This window comes from Orbicella faveolata, unplaced genomic scaffold (genome assembly GCF_042242905.1).
Source record: "Orbicella faveolata isolate gen_17 unplaced genomic scaffold, um_ofav_v1 contig_46, whole genome shotgun sequence".
Classification (NCBI taxonomy): Eukaryota; Metazoa; Cnidaria; class Anthozoa; order Scleractinia; family Merulinidae; genus Orbicella; species Orbicella faveolata.
The window spans coordinates 11,670,001-11,692,783 of NW_028301576.1; the positions used below are offsets into that span (position 1 = coordinate 11,670,001).

General features: G+C 39.4%; 1 protein-coding gene across 1 annotated transcript in view; it reads left to right on the forward strand.

The window, feature by feature from the left end:
- Nucleotides 1–15,847: 15,847 nt before the first annotated feature.
- LOC110052331 (uncharacterized) overlaps nucleotides 15,848–22,783 on the forward strand; it is a 32,016-nt gene continuing 25,080 nt past the window's right edge. The window contains exon 1 of the mRNA XM_089276681.1: nucleotides 15,848–15,992. Within this exon, the coding sequence (XP_089132807.1) occupies nucleotides 15,848–15,992 (145 nt within the window). The remainder of the gene's footprint in view (nucleotides 15,993–22,783) is intronic.

The window sequence follows — 22,783 nt, forward strand, 5'->3', positions numbered from 1 at the left end:
TGGCAATCCCCATACAAACTCTCAATAAATATTTAGTAACCGGGTAAAAATTATCTTACGTGACACGGGCTAATGACGTGCGTTTGGGCTGCCTGTGCGCGAAAAAGAAAATTAATAGCATATGCTTGTTTTCCGACCCATTTTACCCCCTTTCCCCACCCTGGAATCAAAGCATTAAGTTACTTCTCTTCTTCAACTCCTCATTTTCAAAAGTGATGCTTAGAACGCTCATTACACGTTTCAAACCCTTATGGGTTTTAGATTTCATACTATCAACTGAATGCAGGCTCGTATTTTCTGTGCAACAAGGCGCAGTAAAACACCTGTTGGATTCGGGATTCTTGTCTTAGCAAGTCTTACCTACTTACTTACTTACTTACTTACTTACTTACTTACTTACTTACTTACTTACTTACTTGATATCCAGGATAATCTATGACAGTTAGTAATCTTGATTATCGTGGATTTCACGAAAAACTCATCCACTAATCGCTTAATGGTTCAAGAATATAATAATCTTCTCAAGAGAGACTTTTAGAGCCACGTTTTTCGCAAACGGCGAACGGCTAGGAGTCACGTGACCAGAGCTACACGTCACGTTTGGGGTTTTCAAGTTACGTTTTGAACTTCAAGATTTAGGTTTACACGTAAGGCATTAACCCCAAGCTTTATTGCTAAGAATTTTACTCTATGCCACGTACAAATGCTAAAATCGAATAAAGCAAGCCTTTTTCTACAAATTGGTTATAGTTTTTAGGCAAATAAGCATTTACCTAGCCTTTTGTTGCTGTTTGTAGAAAGGCACTGATCCTAAGTGGATATCCAATATGGCGGCGGCTTAAGTTAAATCATGAATGTGTGTTTTATAATCGATGCTTTATTTCATGCTAGAAAACATACATTTTTGTATCAATATTTTTTGGCATAATTTACTTACCCGCCGGCTTACTCATAGATTCAAGCATATATTCACAGTAAAATAAACTGTTCACTGAATAATGTTCGCAAAGAGTGGAACCATCTACATGAGTTTTCTTCATGACGCTTACACACTAAATATCATTTCGTGGCATGGTCGTGTCTTGCTTAACAAGAAGAGAGCGACAGCATGTTAGGCCAAAATCAAAACGAAAACGAAAAAGTAAAAAGTTTCTCGTACTTGCTAATCAGTATTAATGCATAATCAGATCATAATCATAATCAGAGATGTTTTAAAATCACTTTCACTAATAACAGTACCAGTAGACTTTCTATGAGTTAGTATGATCAAAGGCAGATTATTCAGTATAAGGCTTGGCAGTTGGCAGAACGATTATCTCTCAGATTAGAGCGAAAAACTCGTACAATTATTTATTGTACATATAGCGAGAATTTTAGGCAATAAACCTTGCAAATAGAATTCTATATGTGCTATATTTGCACATGTGGAAAAAGCGATCACCGGCGTCCAGTCAGCTTCGCGTATAGCGTTCTTCCCATGTGAAAATATAACCAATCACCGTCCAGAGTAGAATCACTTAGCCAATCAGAGTTAGGCACTCAAATGGCTTCCGAGAAGCGCGGTCTTGAAATCAGCGCCCGCTTGAAGTTTGTGTTTCGAGAACATGGCGTCGGCTTCCCGTTTTAGTTCACTTTCGGAAAAACAGCAGCGGAATATATCCAACATCTTGAGCGCTAGAACTTCAGTTTGAGAATCAATGGCCATTTAAGAAACCGGGAAAGTAAATTTAACATCACAAAGCCAACAACATTCAAGGAGGAACATTCACATTTAAACAGTATGAGTCAACAGAGTCCGAATTTGTCTTTGCACGGCGCAAAGCGCCGCTATTACATGATTGAATTTGAGAGTGATTAGGGACAAGCGAAAAGATTTCACACTATGTATTTACGAATTCTCCCGTATTACATTTAAGCTTGTGTAGGCTATTCGTCCGCCTGTTGCTGGACGGGAAAGCAGATTTGTTTGTTTTTATTACGATTGGTCATTTAGATCAGTTTTGAATTTGTTGCTCTTCTGCATGTAAATTTACGGTATCGGGAAAACTAAAACTGATTCAACGGATATGTTTAATTCTCGTTATATAAACAATAAACAGATTACAACATAGAAAGTGCTTTGTACAGATTTTTATTCACTCGTCGAAAAACTCGTTTTTATTCACTCGTTGGAAAACTCACTCGTTCGCCGCGCTCACCTGTTCGTTTTCCAAAGTTTTGCAACTCGTGAATAAAAATCCGTAAGTCGCACTTTCTATGAAGTAATCTATATTTATAATCAATTTAATCTATCTTTGTGTCTTAGTATAAAATGATTGAGGGATAAACTGATAAATGTGTCTCAAAATTTGAAATTATAATTCTGTACCACAAACATTGGTATAAAACATTTCGTCGAAAACACATGAAAATTAACTGCTTCTTTGCAACAGAAGTAGGATCGAAATTTTATTACTCGCCATTCAATGGAAAAAGAGAGCCATTTAACTCAAGTGAGAGAGCAAAACGTGGAAAACAAGACGAGAATGGAAGACTTCATTCTGTTGGACAAATCGACGATTAAACAAAAGCGTTCTAACAAACAGCGTTGCTCGTTAGAATAAAAATTAGAATTTAATGACTTTTGCTAGCTTTAGAAACTTGTTCTGTTCTTGTCCGCTAGACAGACAAAACAAGAGTTTTGATAACGTAGAGCAACATTTTCCATTACGTTTTGATCAGCGACAAGTAAGTATCAAAGAAGTTTATGGGTTAGTTTGCAGGTATTATTTAGTAATTTTGATATAATCATGGTGAATGAAATTTAGAACGCGATGTAGTCATTGTAAATCGCAGAAGAAGACAAAGGAAGTTGTTTATGGTCTATTAGCATATGATTCAATCTTTCAACTGCAAAATAACTGGGTTTTATCTTTTTCTCAGCTCGTGAGCGGGCGTAATTCAACAAATCCTGCAATCTGATTGGTTCCGGGAGCGGGCGGAATTTTCTCATCCGGACCGCCACAGCGGGCGGAATCCGTCGAGTTGATCTATTTTCGTGAACGAATTAGCGGTAATCGTCAATTTTTCGCCCTTTTTACACTTCCATCGACGATTAATCAACGCATGTTTGTCTCTATTCACCTTTAAAGGGCGAGGAAAGTCACTGTAAGTAAATTCAATTGAGTTTTTTGAAGTTGTGAGAGTTTGTTTGGCTGTTTGTAGCTCGGCGCTGTAATGGCGAGTAATCCTGCGTGTCTCTTTCTATACAATTTTAATTAAAAAATGACACAATTTCAGTCGCGTTTACCTCTCTGATCGTTGCTGTAATTGAGAGAATTTCTGTGGAATACACTTCACGGATTTCCTCGCTATCTGCCACTCAATTTACGGTAGAAAAGTCTGATTTCGAGTGATTCGCAACGACTGACAGAAATTGTTTTTGTAGTACAAATTCAAACTTTGCACGAAATTTCACACCGGAGAAACACTTTCGGAGAACTTAATTGGTGAACTAAATGCCACTAACATAAAGTAGTCCGAAATAAATCTGTTCTTTAACACATCTTACCTTGTCTAGTATCTGAGTTACTCGCTCGTTCGCTAGTTAGAGTTTTTTAGGATTGGTTTGTGCACGGCGCGTAAACCAATTCAATGACAAAGTTGCGTAAACAAACCCACTTGTAAGTCAATTTACTGCAAGAAAAAAAGATAAACATGTTATTGTCCGGCTTAGGGTCGGTCCGTATAGTGAAAAACTGTGACCTCGGGCTTGAAAATGCTGCCCTCGGCCTGCGGCCTCGCGCAGCATTTTCAAGACCGAGGTCACAGTTTTTCCCTATACGGATCTCCCAGCCGGCCAATAAAATATATGAATCCCTTTCAGGATTAGGCATCTCTTACTATTGCAGCCTAATTCAAAATTTAACGCTCGATTTTGTCAAATCTTAGGTTGTATCATTTCAACGTTTTCTCTCAAAAAGAATCACACATGACTTGAGTCACATAAAGGTAAACGATTTAGATATGTTAGCCAGGATTAATCAGCTGAACTGTTTCAATGAGGAACATTAAAAAAGTCGCTAACAGCAGCAAATTACCCGACCGCAATTGTTGACGTCCGCAGACATGTAAAAAACTAAAGTAGGTCTGAATTCCCTCTTGAACGCATTAGTTGGTTTATTTACGGGCGCATTTACCGATTTTTTTTTAGCAAGATTAAAATATATATATATATATATATATATATATATATATATATATATATATATATATAGATAGATATAGATATAGATATAGATATAGATATAGATATATTCACATGTAACGACAGTTTATAAGAGAAACAGAAAATAGAAACAGAAAATAATTTTGAATTTGCAACTTAAATTGCACTACGCTTGGTTTGTTTTGTACTGACCGTGGATGAAAATAAAATGTGGTCCTTACTTGGTTCAATTTTACCAGATCAAATTCAGTTGCCCAGCAGCAGGAACCCTCGGCGATCAGCAAATAGAAGACTGAAACCTTCGAGCACGAAAAGAAACCCGCGCTCCATTGTTATGACCGATGTCCAGGTCACAGCCATTCCCTGTCATACGCTGACCGAATTCTTGAGCTCCGCTAAAGTCTAATGTAGAGATTAATGCAATCAGCACGATTATCACAGAATTATACCAGCTCTCAGCACAGGTATCCTATCCCTTCACAATACAGGATTACTGTATATGGCGGACACACTACCAAACACGCAGCAATGCTTCTTAGAAAAGAGATTGATAAAATCCAACTGCAGCAAAGAAACCTCCAAGATAGACAAGAAAAAAAGATCTATGCAGCACGCGCCGTACCAGCCATCTAGAAGATAAATAGAATGAAATCTGTCAACACGGCAGAACTCTGCGAGCTCAAACCAGTTATCAAACCCTCACACTGGGGTTTGAATCAAAACGATTGACAATGAGGTATCTGGAAGTCCAAACATGACCCTCTGGCGACTTGCCCAAGAAAGCAACATGTATTACAATTACGTTCAGCCTACCAGCCACAATAATTTCCCACAAATCTGTCGCCATCCTAAATGTTCAGTTACGAATTGTAGTCGTCGACATCACAAGCTAGTGGATGATATAGTCAGCCCCAAGCGACCACACCAAAGACTCCTGATCACAACAAAACATCTCAAAATCAAAACAACACTATCCTAAGTGAATTGGCTGCTACGAAACCTGCTACATCTGTCTTCTACAAACTGCATTAGCCAGGTTACTGGTTAAAAATCAAGACGTGACCGCTTTTCTTATTTGAACCTGACAGTCAGCGCTCATACATACCAAAACCCTCACGCTTTAAGGTCTAACAAAGTAAAATACCGTTACAACGTAAGGAGAAAGAGGAGGACAAACCAGTGAGACTAGGAGATTACAAAGAGCAACATTTGCCCTCTCACCTATCAAATGAGACACTAAAATTTCCTCCTAAGTAGACGCTCTCACCATACTAAGATCTGCAATCCGGCTTGGATCGGTGAGATGGAATCTCCGAGACAACCCTCACTAAAAAATCTGACCCTTGCAGACTTCTACCGTATTATTATTATTATTATTATCATTATTATTATTATTATTATTATTATTATTTAACTTTATTTATACACGGGTAAAATATCAGAGCTTAAAGTAAATACTAAAATTGCATTAATTACATTATTAAGATACTAATGTACTACTAATTAATCTCATAACAACAAAAATGAAAACAATAACGAACTGCCTGCCTTCCATGAATGCCGTGTGATTAATTAACTTATTTATTATGAAAAAGGAAACCCCTGCAGCCGGATTTAAAACTAGCAAGAGTTTGTGCTTGCGGCAGATTGGTAGGTAAGCTGTTCAACAGCACCGCACCACTATAGCTGAAGCTGTTTTTTAGAAAATTGGTGCGGAGGGAGTGGAACAGCTAGTTTGCCCTCACAATTCCTAAGAGAATAGGTAGATATTGCACTCCGATCAGTAAGCATTGATTTCAGATTATCAGGGGCCAGGCCATTAAGAGATTTATAGACCATAGTGGCTGTTTTTAATTCTCGTTGAAGATTAAGTTTTTGCCAGCCAAGTCTAACAAAGAGATCATCCGCATTGGCATCATATGAAGAAGAGGTCAAAATACGCGCAGCGCGATTCTGTAGTTTTTGTAGATTAATGGAAAGAGGTTTATTGCAATTACCCCATACGACGCTACAGTAATCGAAATAAGGTTGAACTAAAGCATTATAGATGCATAGGAACGATTCAAACGGAACAAAAGACCTGCTTCTCTTCAAGATGCCTATGCAGGAGGCAATTTTTTTGGAAATATGTTCGATATGTACGTTCCAAGTTAAGTTTTCATCTATATATACTCCAAGAGATTTCGTAAATTCTACTTGTTTAATAGAATTACTGTCGATAGTAAAAGACGGGAGTCTATTAAAAGTATTTAACCTTTGCCTTGAACCAATCAACATAAACTCAGTCTTTGACTTATTAAGAGTGAGTTTATTTGCCGTTAACCATTCAGTAATTTTAGTTAGATCATCGTTCATATTTTGCTCTACATGCGCAACATCGTTACTGGCAAAGGTCAAATGAGTTTCATCCGCATACATTCTGGGATGTGAGTTAACAAGACAGTTCTTTGCCTCGTAGCATTTAGTACCGTGAAGTCGATGTTCCTACTACTTCTCTCTCGTTACTAGCCTGATATACACGAGATGAGCAACTGCTAACTCACCAGCTAGTTGCTGGATCAGGACCTGCAGAGTCTAGTTCAGGATACACCTCTTCAATGCTGACGATTGTAGAGAACAGCGAAGTCACTGCAAGTTTAAAACGGTTCTGGGAACTGGGATCCACGGGCATAACCAAACCTGCGAATCCAACCCTGTCACTAGGAGAAGAAGATGCAGCCACTGACTTCGCCTAAACGACTGAACTTTGATGGGGAAATCTATGAGGTACAACTACTGTAGAAGATAGCCCATCGGAATTCGGGAAAAATTATGTTCAAGCTGTGAAACGACTCAGACGCATCGTAAGGAAGTTGAAACGAGACCCTGACAAAGTTAAGGCTTGTTGTAAAGCAATCAAATAATAAGTAAGGGGAGACTTTGCAGAGGAAGCACCTGAGCCCTCGTGAACTATCACGCGATAGAAATCTCGAGCTCACAATCTAATTGTTTATTATAATGTACCAGTAGGTTGCAGGGCATACCGTAAATCCTCGAATTAGCGCCCGGTGCGCTTATTTTAAGTTTAGGAGAAGACGGGAGCGCTTATTCGAGGGGGGGAGGGGGAGGGGGGCGCTTAATCGAGGAGGGGCTCTTATTAAATTTTTCCCAAATCGTGGCCTGACATGATCTAAACTTTAAATCGCGGCATCGTTCATAGTACTTGTAATTTTTTCTAAACTTAACGTGTTCACAAACTGAAAAATGCACAAATCCAATACTACACAACGAAAACTACACATCCTTTGTTGTCTCATTATATTACTCGTCCACAAAATGGGAGGGAGTAGAGGGGGGCGCTTATTCGAGGGGGAGGGCGCTTATTTTAAATTTTGGCCGATAGGAGGGGCGCTTATTCGGAGGGGGCGCTTATTCGAGGGGGGCTATAAGGGGCTTTGTATCCTCAAAGGTATTACCAGTTTTGTTAAGCAAGGATACTAAAAAGTATCAAATAGATGGCATAATCAAAAGGCCCGCGTTCTTGTCTGAAGCATGACGATGTTTTTGATGACGTCTATTTAATATTGGGAGCTTGACTTATGGTTGTGGTACTAGCTTATTGTATAAGGTCATTACGAAAAAAAAAAGTGTACGGAAACCACAGTTAAGCGCTGATAAGGATTGATGTAGACAAGTGAGAAAACCAAAAAGAAACGCCTGTGGACAGACTAGGATTGAAGGGCCATTTGATTCTTACTAAATTCGTATTCTCTCCTTTGACCGTGAAGGAGAAATTAATCTGACCTTGCTCGCTAAAACAATTAATGACATTTTAAGTAGAACTAATAACACTCAATAGGTGAAGTAATTTAATACTAAAGAGTTGTCATGCCCCTTGTTTGGTGGAGTAGCCTCAATAGGTTATATTTAGCGTCGTTATCATTTAGTTTCAGTGTAAGCTTTTAAAAGGCTACAGATGTCATTTGCACCCAGTGATAGTTACACTTTCACTTAAATCTTGTATGGTTGTAGACACATTTGTTACGTTACATTCAATTTACATCATAGGTTTTTACCCGCAACGCATCATATACGGACTTTACCTTTTCCCAGAGTTCTTACGTTTTTTGTGGTCCAGAGTTACTGTAATAAGGCACCTTTTACCAGTTAGAACATCGGGAATTTTGCATTGACTGACGTTTGTTGACTCAAAATAAAACCTAAAAATAATTAGAATAGTAATGTTGATAATAATAATAATGATAATGATAATGATAATGATAATGGCAATGGCAATGGCAATGGCAGTGGCAATGGCAATGGCAATGGCAATGGCAGTGGCAGTGGCAGTGGCAGTGGCAATGGCAATGGCAATGGCAATGGTAATGGTAATGGTAATGGTAATGGTAATGGTAATGGTAATGGTAATGATAATGATAATGATAGTAATAATCTTTTAAAAGGCTTTTAATGGGGCATGGAGTAAGACAAACTTACTCTTTAGCCTACTTCGGGAAATTGGACGCTCCCGCCGACCAGAGTCTGGGGTGGCACCTTTGGCAAGTGCCAGCAACCCCGCAGCCACCCTGCTCTGGGTTACGAGCACTACAAACATGAAAAGTCGTACTAGGAATAACTCATGCCGCATCGGTCGTCCCGCGGATCAACAAGGACCGCGTCCCCCAGCGGGGAACCAGGCTGGGATCGAAAAGTCAGCTACTGGAACAAACTCCGCTCACGAAGTACTAGAGGACATCCACAACGAGGACAACCCTCACAGAGATCCTCTAGCTACACCCACCGTAAATCCCTCGAAAGGAACTTGACAGAAATGGACTAGAGAGGAGTATAAACAAGTGATGGAAGCATTTTACAAAGCTGCGAATAACCCTTCTGAGACTACTACCACCAAGGCTGCATATAACATCTGGCGGCTAGAAAACCCCACAGCAAGGCCAAACCTTGATGCAAACAAATTCGCTAATGTTCGCAGGAACATTATCAAGAGTAAAAGACTCACTGAAATGGAACTTGAAACCATACGAGCAAACGTAAGGCAAACCACCCTCATTCCAGAGGAATTAAACAGATCAAGACTTGGGATTGAAGACACTAACAAACAGGAGATGGTTGAAGCAAGTGTGGACGAAAACACTTCCACATTACCTGAAAGTGCTGGAAGAACACAAAAACCTACAGAAACGAAGCCAGAGGAGAGTATGATAGCAATGAAAAATGATATACTGAGAAAGTGGGAAACAGTCAAATACCAGGAAATGACTAAGAGGCCACTCCTGCCAAAGATAAAGAAAGATCGCCGTGCCCGTGATACAATTGACACAGCCAACAAAGCCATTAAAGAAATCAAAGAAGGCATCGATGGACCACTCACTATAACTGGCATAAACCAAATTGTATACGCCACTGCCTCGGTAATAACAGAAAAAATAGGCCTAACACCAAGACAACACAGCCGCATACACACAAAAAAAGAACAGAAGAGCCTGCTTGGAAAGCAAAAATTAAGAAAGAGATCCAAAAAAAGCGAAGTGACCTTTCGATTCTGACGGAAATACAGAACGGTTCAAACATCAGGGAGAGAAAAAGGAAAGAGATTGAGAAACGCTACGACATCAAAAAACCTGGGGATGTGCCAATTATCAAAGTAAAATTGAAACAATAAATACAAGCTAAAGCGCAAAGGATAAAGAGATTTGAAAAAAGAAACAAACATTTCCGGCAAAGTAAGATCTTCAAAGAGGACGGCAAAAAGTTCTACCGTGAACTGGGAAAGAAAAAGATTGATGTGGATAAACCACCGCAGCCGGAAGAAGTTGTAGATTTTTGGAGTAACATCTGGGAGAAAGAAAAATCGCACAACAAAGACTCTGCATGGATAAAAGGGCACGAAGACCTGCACAAAGACCTTAAGAGGCGCCCTCTGTAATTTTCAACTATGGCCATTTGGACCAGAAAAAATCAAATTCCTCAAACTTTCTCAGATGAATGGTCTAGATAAGTGATTCACAAAAATATAGCTTTCAGTTCAATTCGATTCGTATTTTAGCGCTGGGACCACCATCTTGGTTTTGCCCCTCTGAGAGGGCTTTCAGCGGCCATTTTAGGGCACATTTTTAACAATTTGCCATACAAAGAAAACGATCTAAATCCGGGTAAACACCCTTTATTCGAGACAAGCAAATGTTTCTTGTTACATTGAGAGGCTGTTTTGGCAATTTGATCATCACCTGATTTTTCTACAGAATTTTAAATTTCTTCCCTGTCGGACTACTCATGAAGCGCCATAAAAAAGGCGAAGTTTAAAGGAAAATATCGCCAAAAGTACATCACTTGAGATCCCAAAACTACCCTCCGCTTAAAGAGCAATGTCTCACCTGTAAAAACATGCAATAAAATTTTGGGGCAGTTAGAACTGTAAAATGTTAGAAGAAGAAGTTTAAGCTGTGGTTTTGTCAACAAAGACCGCCGTCCTAATTAGCATAATAACGTAAAAATAACGATGCACAGAGAAAATAGTGATATATTCCACTTACCTCGCGACATGTCGACAACTGGATATTCCACGATGCCTCATGTTATATTTCCAGTATGTTTCAGCCACATCTTCGGTGATTAGTGTACGAAATCACTCTCAGACATCGCCACGGTTAAGCAGATTTCAACTCTGCGAAGCCCGCTTCATAACATCTATCAATATTATTTGTCTTTTGCCTCCTAAGCCGCCGTTTACAAGAAGTTTAACAATTTGCTGAGATCCTAACTGACCCAGAACTCTGTTAGCAGCCTTTAAAATCCTCCTCTTAATCGAGGATTCCCATCAAGAACTCGTTTAAGCTCAGTTCTGTTTTGATCTGTTGTGCACCCGCCATTATTCCACAGATTGCGTTACATTTGACAAATGCACATTCCAACGGGTAGGGTGGGCAGGAAGTGAAAATGTAACCGACATTAAAGCCATTTTACGCATTTCTGTGGCTAAACTATTGTAGTAACTGGCTTTCCCAGAATGATTTGAACATGAGCTTTTGCTTGCAGGTATTTTCTAGTTTATTTTTGCAGGGTAGGTGGGGGAGGGGGGTTGAGTATTAAAAAAAAAAAAGAAAAAAAGAAAACGATAGACAGTATCAGGTGATCTGTGTATCTTGATCAGCTTTATCAGTTCATCAGTGAGGCCCTATTAGGGGTTTTCAGGATACTGGATATTTGGGTAAAAAATTAACAGGATGCAAGAAATTTAGGGGAAAAATTAATGGGGTAGGGCATGTTTAGATCAGATAAAGCGGGAGAGTTGTGTCTTTCGCAGCCGGAAGTGCCATCAAATGATAAGCGACATTTTATTTAAACTTCTTACATTTTCTTAGCCGTTTCACTTTTGCATCAGAAAAGAAAATGCTCAGAAAATTACTGAAGGGCAGTTAAGGACAGTGCCTTCCATTTTAGGCATGGTTTAAAGGCCAGGCGCGCGCTTGGGTTGGAACTAGTGACGTAATTAACTAACCTACCAAGCGTGCGACTTGCAACTTAAAATCCTATTGTGGCCGAAACAAATTTCGCACTAAAATTACGAGCCGGTACTAAAACCGGGATTACCAGAAAAGCAGCATATCGCTAAGCACTAACTGTGAACGGCTTCCAGCTGAAAAACTAGCTTTTATCGTATCCGTAGAAAAAATCATACTGAAATTCAACTGTAGATGGCATAATGCGCGCGCAAAACAACTGCGAGAGACGTCAATGTTTAACTTACTTGGAAAGTAACAGGAAAAAATGTAACGGACACCGACAAAGTTTTCGAAAGGATGAAACAACTCATTTAACTTTTTAAAAAGGGGTGATTACAGCTACATTTTCTGGTATGCATTGGAAGTGGCAAGCCTATTTGACAATGCATTAGTTTTTGGCTGTGAGGAAAAGTTATGTAGACTATATTTTGGCTAAGCCAGAGGAGTGCTGTTGCGACGATTCAAAAGTAGTTTTTATGTTACCACTTACCACGTAGTTTAAAGATGTTTTTTAATATGTTTAGTTTTCTGCATGTAAAAGCGAACCTTAGGAGAATCTGTGAAGAAATATCTTTACCTTTTTTTCAGGAAAATGCTACCTTCAGCATTAGCTAATTATCTCGGAAAAATTAATGACTATCCCCAGTTTTCTTTGGGGATTCTAATAACCCTGGCTAAGATCTACTTTTTCCAAGTTTTCTTAATCTGGCGGAAACACGTTTGTATTTTGTAGGCACCATTCGTTATGAGCCTGAGGCACCCCACAGCCGCTAATGTCGTTCAGTTCTGTGATGGAGCACAGCTGCATGTCTGCACAAGACTAGTTTTCAACCCTATGTAGGGCGCTTTAAAATACCCGCATCTATCAAGCGAAGCACTAATGTTGACGCTTAGCTTTTTAAAGACATTATAGATGCGTTTAAGGCACACAAGTTGAATGAGTCATAAGCAATTGGATGAGTTAAATGACACTTGTCAAAAATATCTGCAGCTTGATTCTCAGCGGTTGTTGTGTCTTGTTGGAGGACCTTCTCCTGTCTGTTTCTGAGCTTTGAAGCCATTCGCAAGAGGAAGGATTAAACGTGGCAAGGAGTCAGGAACTCATCACAGGTGAACCGCCTAATTCTGGCCTCATCTTTTGAGCGCCTCATCTTTTGTGCTACAGTAATTGCTTCGACTTTTATGGCCGTTTCCTGACCCGAGAAAAACTTTTCTTGCGCACTGCTTGTCAGTCTGTTGCCTTTCGCAGCATTTGATGGCATTTCGGGCAGCGAAAGACACAAGTATAATGCTGAACAAAAAAAACACAAGGAAGAGGCTTTTTATTGGAGTTCTATCCGTATTCTATTTGTAATAAATGAAAATTTTCGGCAAAAACTAATGGCTGTCAATGAGATTAGGATAGTTGTTTACAAATATAGTGTGGAATGATGTAAAGTTTATATGAAATTGTTGTGTGGAATGTTGTGCCTCGATCTCTTTGCAGACACAAAGGTTGCCATGTGAGAAATTCTTTCTAAACGGTACAGAATTCGGGACACATTTCATTCTCTGTTTATTTCTCCAGCCCCGTCTTTATCTATCTATTCAGTGTAACAAGTGTGGACTTCGAAATTACTAACAAGGAGCCGCGTTACCTAACCTTAAAACCCCTAAAGTCTGATACAAAACTTTCATATTCCACCGTGATATAAGTACTAAGAGTCCAGAATAAATGCTTATAGCACTTGACTTATTTTTATTTTATCCTAAATAGCTGACCATTGTTGAGGCCCCATAGTGGGAGGGGGGAAGGGGGGGGGGATGTCGGTGTATCCCTTATCCTATTAATTTTTGTCCTAAATATCTTGTATCCTGTTAAATCCAGCTCAACGATTTCCTACTCAATTAATGTCCTGTTTTATCTGATCTAAACATGCTCTACCCCATTAATTTTTCCCCTAAATTTATTCCATTCTATTAACTTTTTACCCAAATATCCAGTATCCTGAAAACCCCTAATAGGGCCTCACTGATGAACTGATAAAGCTGATCAAGATACACAGATCACCTGATACTGTCTATCGTTTTCTTTTTTTCTTTTTTTTTTTTAATACTCAACCCCCCTCCCCCACCTACCCTGCAAAAATAAACTAGAAAATACCTGCAAGCAAAAGCTCATGTTCAAATCATTCTGGGAAAGCCAGTTACTACAATAGTTTAGCCACAGAAATGCGTAAAATGGCTTTAATGTCGGTTACATTTTCACTTCCTGCCCACCCTACCCGTTGGAATGTGCATTTGTCAAATGTAACGCAATCTGTGGAATAATGGCGGGTGCACAACAGATCAAAACAGAACTGAGCTTAAACGAGTTCTTGATGGGAATCCTCGATTAAGAGGAGGATTTTAAAGGCTGCTAACAGAGTTCTGGGTCAGTTAGGATCTCAGCAAATTGTTAAACTTCTTGTAAACGGCGGCTTAGGAGGCAAAAGACAAATAATATTGATAGATGTTATGAAGCGGGCTTCGCAGAGTTGAAATCTGCTTAACCGTGGCGATGTCTGAGAGTGATTTCGTACACTAATCACCGAAGATGTGGCTGAAACATACTGGAAATATAACATGAGGCATCGTGGAATATCCAGTTGTCGACATGTCGCGAGGTAAGTGGAATATATCACTATTTTCTCTGTGCATCGTTATTTTCACGTTATTATGCTAATTAGGACGGCGGTCTTTGTTGACAAAAGCACAGCTTAAACTTCTTCTTCTAACATTTTACAGTTCTAACTGCCCCAAAATTTTATTGCATGTTTTTACAGGTGAGACATTGCTCTTTAAGCGGAGGGTAGTTTTGGGATCTCAAGTGATGTACTTTTGGCGATATTTTCCTTTAAACTTCGCCTTTTTTATGGCGCTTCATGAGTAGTCCGACAGGGCAGAAATTTAAAATTCTGTAGAAAAATCAGGTGATGATCAAATTGCCAAAACAGCCTCTCGATGTAACAAGAAACATTTGCTTGTCTCGAATAAAGGGTGTTTACCCGGATTTAGATCGTTTTCTTTGTATGGCAAATTGTTAAAAATGTGCCCTAAAATGGCCGCTGAAAGCCCTCTCAGAGGGGCAAAACCAAGATGGTGGCCCCAGCGCTAAAATACGAATCGAATTGAACTGAAAGCTACATTTTTGTGAATCACTTATCTAGACCATTCATCTGAGAAAGTTTGAGGAATTTGATTTTTTCTGGTCCAAATGGCCATAGTTGAAAATTACAGAGGGCGCCACTTAAGGCCCAATCATGGAGAGCAATAAATGTCGAAGAGACCACCTGTGCTATCAACAAAAGCAGTAACTGGAAATCACCTGGAAAGGATAAAGTTTCTAATTTCTGGCTCAAACATCTTGTCAGCTTACATGAAGACCTGGCAAAAGCTTACACAAAGGTTATTGAACACTCCGAAGAAACACCAGAATGGCTTACTGAAGGTATTACATATCTACTACCAAAAACAGAAGAAACAAAAAACCCAAAGAACTATAGACCGATTACTTGTCTTGTCTTCCCACGATGTATAAGATTCTGACATCCATCATAGCAGAACGAACATACACTTTCTTGAATGAACACCAGCTCCTACCATCAGAACAGAAGGGCTGTAAGAGAGGGAGCTACGGATGCAAAGACCAACTTCTGATAAACAAGATGATTCTGGAGGACTGTAAGACCAAGAAAAAGAACCTATCCACAGCCTGGATAGACTGTAAGAAAGCATTTGATAGTATACCTCACACGTGGATAATAAAGTGCATGGAAATCTATAAGATCTGCCCTGTGACTGTCAACTTTATCGCAGAAAGCGTGAAATGTTGGAAGACAACTTTACACCTCAACCAGGCTGAAGGGTCAATGACATCAAGGCGTATCAATATCAAAAGTGGAATCTTTCAAGGAGACTCTCTCTCTCTCCACTCCTGTTCTATCTTGCCCTTGCTCCACTGAGCTCATTACTAAAGGCAACCACTTATGGGTATGAAGCCCAGGGTAAAACAATCAGCCACCTCTTTTATATAGACGACATAAAAACATATGCAAAAAGTGACAGCCAGCAAACCGGCCTACTCAATATTGTAAAGACATTCAGCAATGATATCAAGATGGAATTCGGGCTGGACAAATGCGCTAAAGCTACATTCAAAAGAGGAAAGCTGACAGAAACTTCCGATCTACAACTTGACATTGACACCTGTATCAAAGACCTAGACCAAGAGAACACATATAAATACCTTGGCGTGGATGAAGGTGATGGCATACAGCATGCCAAGACAAAAAAAAAGTGGGGAAGGAATACTACCGCAGAGTAAGGATGGCCCTAAAAACGGAGCTCAATGCTGCCAATAGATTTGAAGCAATCAACACCTTAGCTATCCCAGCGGTGACCTACAGTTTTAACATAATCGACTGGAAGATGAGTGAAATCAAGAGGTTAGACACAAAAACAAGAAAACTACTCACCCTATCAAAAATGCATCACACAAAAGCAGATGTAGACAGACTCTACCTCCCAAGAAATGCTGGTGGTAGGGGTCTTATCCAATTAGAAGCCTCTTACAAAACAACCACGATAGGGCTCGATACATACCTAAAGAACACTGATGATGCCCTAATCGAACTAGTGCAAGAACATGATGGCAGAAAGAAATTGTACTCTATACAAAGGCAAGCAGAACAATTCAAACAAGAACTAGACCTAACAATACCAGACAAAAAAACAGAAGAAACAACCACCAAATATGCAAAGAGAACCAAACAAATGGCACGAAATAAGACCCAAGAAAAATTAACAAAGCAGTGGGAGGACAAAGCCCCACATGGAAGATACCCAAAGAGAATAAAGGAAGCAGGTGTTGACCACCACAAAACCAACCAGTGGCTCAAAAGCAGTGGACTGAAGGTAGAAACGGAAGGATTCATAATCGCAGCCCAAGACCAAAATCTAGCTACCAGATCACACCACGCCAGCATTATCAAAGACGGTACTAGCCCCCTGTGCAGGATGTGTAACAAATACGACGAAACAATCAACCATATCGTGTCTGGGTGTCCTGAACTTGCGAAAACAGAATATACCCACCGACACGATAAAGCAGCCGCGTATTTACATTGGAAAGTCTGTCGCAACTATAATATAAAGACATCAGAAAAGTGGTATGACCATGACCCGGAAACAGTTACAGAAAACGAGGATGTCACGATATTATGGGACATGCCAATACACACAGACAGGAAAATAACAGCCAACAGACCCGATATAGTGATTAAAGACCACAAAACGAAAACCTGTAAATTTATTGACATGGCAGTACCATCAGACAGAAACACATCCGTGAAAGTCAGTGAAAAACTATCCGAATATAAGGACTTGGAAATCGAAACAAGCCGAATGTGTGGCATGAGAACGGAAACGATACCAGTTATCATTGGAACACTTGCAGCTATCAAAAAGGGACTAGAAACTTATCTTGGAAGAATTACCGGCCAAATAAGCATCAGTGAACTACAAAAGATAACCTTGCTAGGTACACCACACATTTTGAGGGGGGTGCTATCAAGCTAAAAACTGGCTATCCCCTAGTGTCCCAGGACCATGGTTTGGTCTCGGCCCTAAGGACTCTAAGCAAACATTACGTGAGGACGATAATAACAATAACAATAACGATAACGATAACGATAACGATAACGCTAATAATAGTAATAGTAATAATAATAATGATAATACAAGGACAAACAAAGTAGCTCCCACGCGCAGCAGTCAATACAAACCCACGAAACCTCCCTAGTCTTACTAATCTCAGACTCTGTTGGAATTCTGATTGGCCTTCCGATGGTCAAAGTGCATACCCTGATTCCAGAGGTTTTTGTTCTCTGAGTGATCAATAATGAGCGAAAAAAAGGAAATCGTTAACTTACTCAATGCACATGTAATAGTATTGGTATCACAGTGCTTGTACTTTCTGATTAATTGTGATTTTGAGGTTCTATTTCATAGAGTAATGTACTAGTCGTGTATTAGTGAAAGGTGAATAAAGTAATGGTGTACAAAATTTGTTTGCTTCAGACGATACTAACACAGGATTTAATTGCAAGCTAGCTACTAACACTAGATCCTCTACATGCACACAGGTTTTCTCTGACAGCAAACCCATTCCCCTATCACAAAAACACGCACGCTCAGCCCCTCACGAACAGAGTTGACTAAGTTGAAAGACAAGTTTTACTTGTAGCAAATGGATTTTACGTCAGGAGTTAGTCGGCCTCCAGTTTAGGGGGAATTTACTGAGGGCTATTCGACTGATATTCCCAGTTCCCAAGCTGTAAGAATTGGAAAAGCTACCCGAGATTTCACGAATTCAGTTAAAGTTCAAATACTGCCATTTACAATTACAGGTGGCCAAGCTTCGTCCCTGTACATATATTAGTACTCAGGTTTCGCAACAGTCGAAATATGAGGATTTGTTTGGGAAAAACGGTTGTGTTCTTAACCCTAAGAAATACGAAGGAAAATAAATAAAAATAAGCCTACCTCGCTTCAGGAGTGTGTTTCCTTGGTTCTTTTATATTCTACTTGCCATACACCATATGGCATGGCTATTGGCTCTTTCACATCACATCTGGTTCGCGCATAATTTTTTTCGTTTATCATTTCCATGGAAATATCGATTGCCTTAAGAAAACATTATACCAAACTTCAATCCATTTCCAATTGCTGGTGTAATTTCCATATCGATCCAATCAAGGGAAGACTGGTTAAAAGCTGTATCGAGGCACCTTAACCGGTTATTTCGAACCTCTGTTACTTCGTTCGAAACAGCGAAGTTCAATAGTATTCTAATCGGTGAAGAAGACCTTTTATCGTTGTGTTGTCAACAGTGATTAGCGGCCTTACCTCGCGGGAAATGGAGTCATGGCCGTGCTACGGCAACCTTAGAAGGAAATGTCCGAGATTCCACAATAAAGCTGCCAACGGCCTTATAAGTTTGTACTGACCAAGAAACGAGCAAATTGAACTACAGACTGTTTGCGGTCCGCTTCCGTTTCACATCACAGCATTTAAATAATTATTCACAATCAGGTAAACTGTTGATTTCATAAAGGTCGCCACGAGTGAAAACATCTAAGGCCCGGTCCAAACGCCGCTCCACTCATGTGCCGAACCAAACTTGATTAAGTTCGACTTTAGAGCGACTTTGGAGTGCCGACTGGTTCAGAAGGCGTACTTGCGTCGACCTTAATTTGGGAAGCCGGTGGTAACAATTTTCGATGAGAAGGTATGCGTTCTGAATTCAAGAATTCTGTCCAAATAGAAAAGATGTGACTAACATTTCGCCGTTGTAGCAATATTTAGGGGGCAAATTCAAACTCAAGGTTCAGTCTTTGTATTTAGACAGGTTTTCTCCCGGTTAATTCGACTTGTTAGAGGGAAATCTCCTAATCTGGGCTATTATCATGAGGAAAACGCGAAAAATGAATTTGCGCGGACAAAAATCGCTTATAAGTCCCGTTTCTCATAAATCGACGGCATATTTAATTTTGTTGTGTTTGGTTTTAGCGACGACTTCGAGCTTCATGCATGACTGGTCACGCCACTCAATTTTGAGCCAATCACGAGTCCCGTTATATGAAAAACACATTACAATAATTTATGAATTAGGTTCGACACATGAGGAGAACACCGTATGAATCAGCTGCCGCTCCAACGTCGCATAGTGCGACAGACCCTGCCGAATTTGATGTTGTTTGCCGCACCAAACCTAACCTGCCGAACCAAACTGATTCAAACGCCGCTCTTCTACCGTACTTAACTCATCAGTTAGGTTCGACGCATGAATGGAGCGGCGTTTTGAACGGGCCGAAGTTACATTAACGACATGTCAATTAAGTACTACATTTCAGCCTGTGACAGGGTCTAGCTTTACACGAAGAGCGGGACAGCTTTTCATGAAGATCAAAAGTAAGTCAAGCAAAGAAAACGAGTTCCCTTGCTTTCTAATCAGACGGTGTTTACGTGTGGGACTGTTTTGGTTTCAATATTATTCATATGCGATTTTGTATTTTTTTTCTTTTTCATATGCGTTTTCTATTTTACATAGACAGGGTTTCACGATTGAGAGATAATTATGTCAAACAATTTGAAATAACAATTTTGTACCAGAAACACTGAAAACGTTTTGTCACAAATTCATAAGGCTACGCTTTTGCAAGAAAAGATGGATGCAGTATACATTACTCGCCGTCCAGTCAAGACGCTGTTACCTGAGGCGAGAAAGCAAACAGTTAATGTGGCAAACAAAACGATAATAAAACACTTCATTCCATTGGACAGATCCACGATTAAACAAACTGCTGCAGCAAATAACGTTGCTTGTTAGAATGACGCGATTTGTTTTAGAAACTTGTTCTGTTCTTGTTCGTAGACAGACGTCTATGAAAACAAGAGTTTGGATTACGTAGAGCAATAATTGCCATTTCGTTTTGAACAGCGACTGGTAAGTATCAAATTCAAAGAAGTTTATGGGTAGCCAATGCAGTTCTGCTATTATTAGTATTACTAGCATCTGTAATCGTTTTGGTATAATCATGGTAACTGAACTAGACCGCGATTTAGTCTTGGTTCATCGCAGAGGAAGACAAAAAAAGTTGTTTATGGTTTATTAATTAACTCATGTTTCAATCTTTCGGCTTCAAGATAACCGCGTTGCATCCTTCTCAGTTATGGAAATATCTCAGTTTAATTTCAAAATTTCACATTCGATTTTTTTCTCATGGCAGGTTCTACCATTTCAAGTTAACGTTTTCCCTCACAGATAATTGTGCGGGCCTTGAGTTGCGCAAAGGTAAGCGATTTAGATATGCCAGCTCAGTCAAAACAAATCTATGAAAGCTCATGGGCTCAACTGCTTCGGTGAGAAACGTGACAAAAACTTCGCCGGAAGATTTTGAAATGATGATAGCAGAATGCCCTGTTGCAGTTGTTGAGAACGACTGACATACATTTAAAAATCTCAAGTAAATCCTCGGCTCTGTTTTAAACCCACCTGTTGTCTTATTTTATCACCAAACACTATACCGATATTTTCAGCAAGAATAAAATAGTATTCACACACGACATTTGATCTCAAGTGCAGCGTAGCAGCGCAAGACATAAAATAACTATATGATTGTTACAAATTACAGTTAAAATTGCTTTTATCTTTGTTTTGTAATACTGCACGACGAATATAAAATAAATGTGAACCGTCGCTCAGTTTCGTCAAATTCAATTCAGCAGTAGCTGAGACAGCAGGGTACCAGTTTAACCAATCATCCACTCTAGGCTACTAGTGAGTATAAATTTATGGTAATTGCTAAATTCGCTAATTCGTTGCTGCAGCATTTCTTTTGACGGTTTGGCTAGAGAAACAAGCGCATGTTTCGCTGTTTCGATAAGGTCAAGTTTTTTGACCATTCATTTCAGTGGTAAGATTGAGTCTAATCTAATCCTGCATTACGAGACAGCGTTCATAATTTTTAATAATGCGTCACGGTTATGAGCTGACTATGATGAACTCAGTCAACACCTGAGCGCTAGCTGACAAACAACAGAAAAAAAAAAAAAAAAAAACTGAAAGAACATTGGACAAGATTCGACTATGAAGACCATAGGCGAACCTGATGACAGATGATTTGACAACTGGTCGCTTGTGATCAGCAAGTTTTGAACTGGACAACCGCGCCCTAGATGTTTGCATGATCGTACATGTAGCAAGGCGATATTTTAGTCTTATCTGCCGCAAGATCTGCGAGATAAAGGCGTATGCGCGACATAGAAAGTCTTTGGCGTCAACTTATTCAGAAGTTGAATGAAAATCTATAATCACTAGAGTTCCACTAGTGCAAAGGACAGATTCCCAGGTGCGAAGCTCCGCAGATGTAATTAACGCAATGAGTAACCCTCCACCCTGCCAGCAAAGTAATGAAGTGAATCAATTCGGATGACAAGGAAGTATCTGTAAGTCAAAACGAGTCTTTCCCTGAAAACTGAAGAATAAACCTTCAAAACTTCATAAACCTTGTAAACTACATCTCAAATTAATTGTAATGTATCAAATTTTTCTGCTCGCTATTTGTCCTTGGACAAAGGGCTTGAAATTTAACAAATTGACGGCAGTTTTTTATGCGTCTGTCTTCTTATTGATGATAAATTGCGTCATAACATTGTCAAAGTGGCTGTGAAACCACGAAATTTATCATCAATAAGAGGACTGACGCATAAAAAACTGACGTCAATTTGTTTTTCACAATAACAGGACCCCAAAATGGTCAAATGGCAGGAATAAATGTGGGGAAAAGACGCCGTAAATTTGCCGTAAACCAAATTAATTTAATTTTATTCATAAATGACGCGAACATTGTCAATAGCTTTTCTCGCTTTTTGATTGGCTTCTTAAAAAAGTCTATAAAATCTCGTTGGTTAAAACGTTGACAGTTTGACAGCTGAAAGTTAAACTTGAAAGCTTGCATAAATTAAAATTTTATCCGTCTGTACTCTTATCGATGATAAAAAAGAGCTACTCAGCGCACGAGAAATTAGACAGCTATTGTAAAAAGTCGCATTGCAGAAAAGACTACATGTCGGTCTCGGATGAGGTAAACAGTCAACTGACAAATAGCAAAAAAATAACTGACAACTGACAAATAACCGAAAATTTAACTGACAACTGAAATTTGTGGTCAGATTTACTAACAACAGACCAAAAGTTTTAGCCCTTGATATTCGTTTGAAATTCATTGAAATGTTATTACTTTAGGACTATTAATATTTATTTAATAATTCACAATTTGACCCTCATACTATCTGTTATGATCATCCATTGAGGGCCATGCGCTTCATGCCACAGGGAGAATAGTAATGTCTGCTGTTATGTTATATTTCCGGAACTGTCAGATGAATGGTTCACTTTTCAAAAATTTAACAGTTTCTAGATTTTCTGGAAACTTTCTCAAGGCATTTCCTTACCCAGCATTTATCACGTGTACCGTTCCGAAATTTTCGA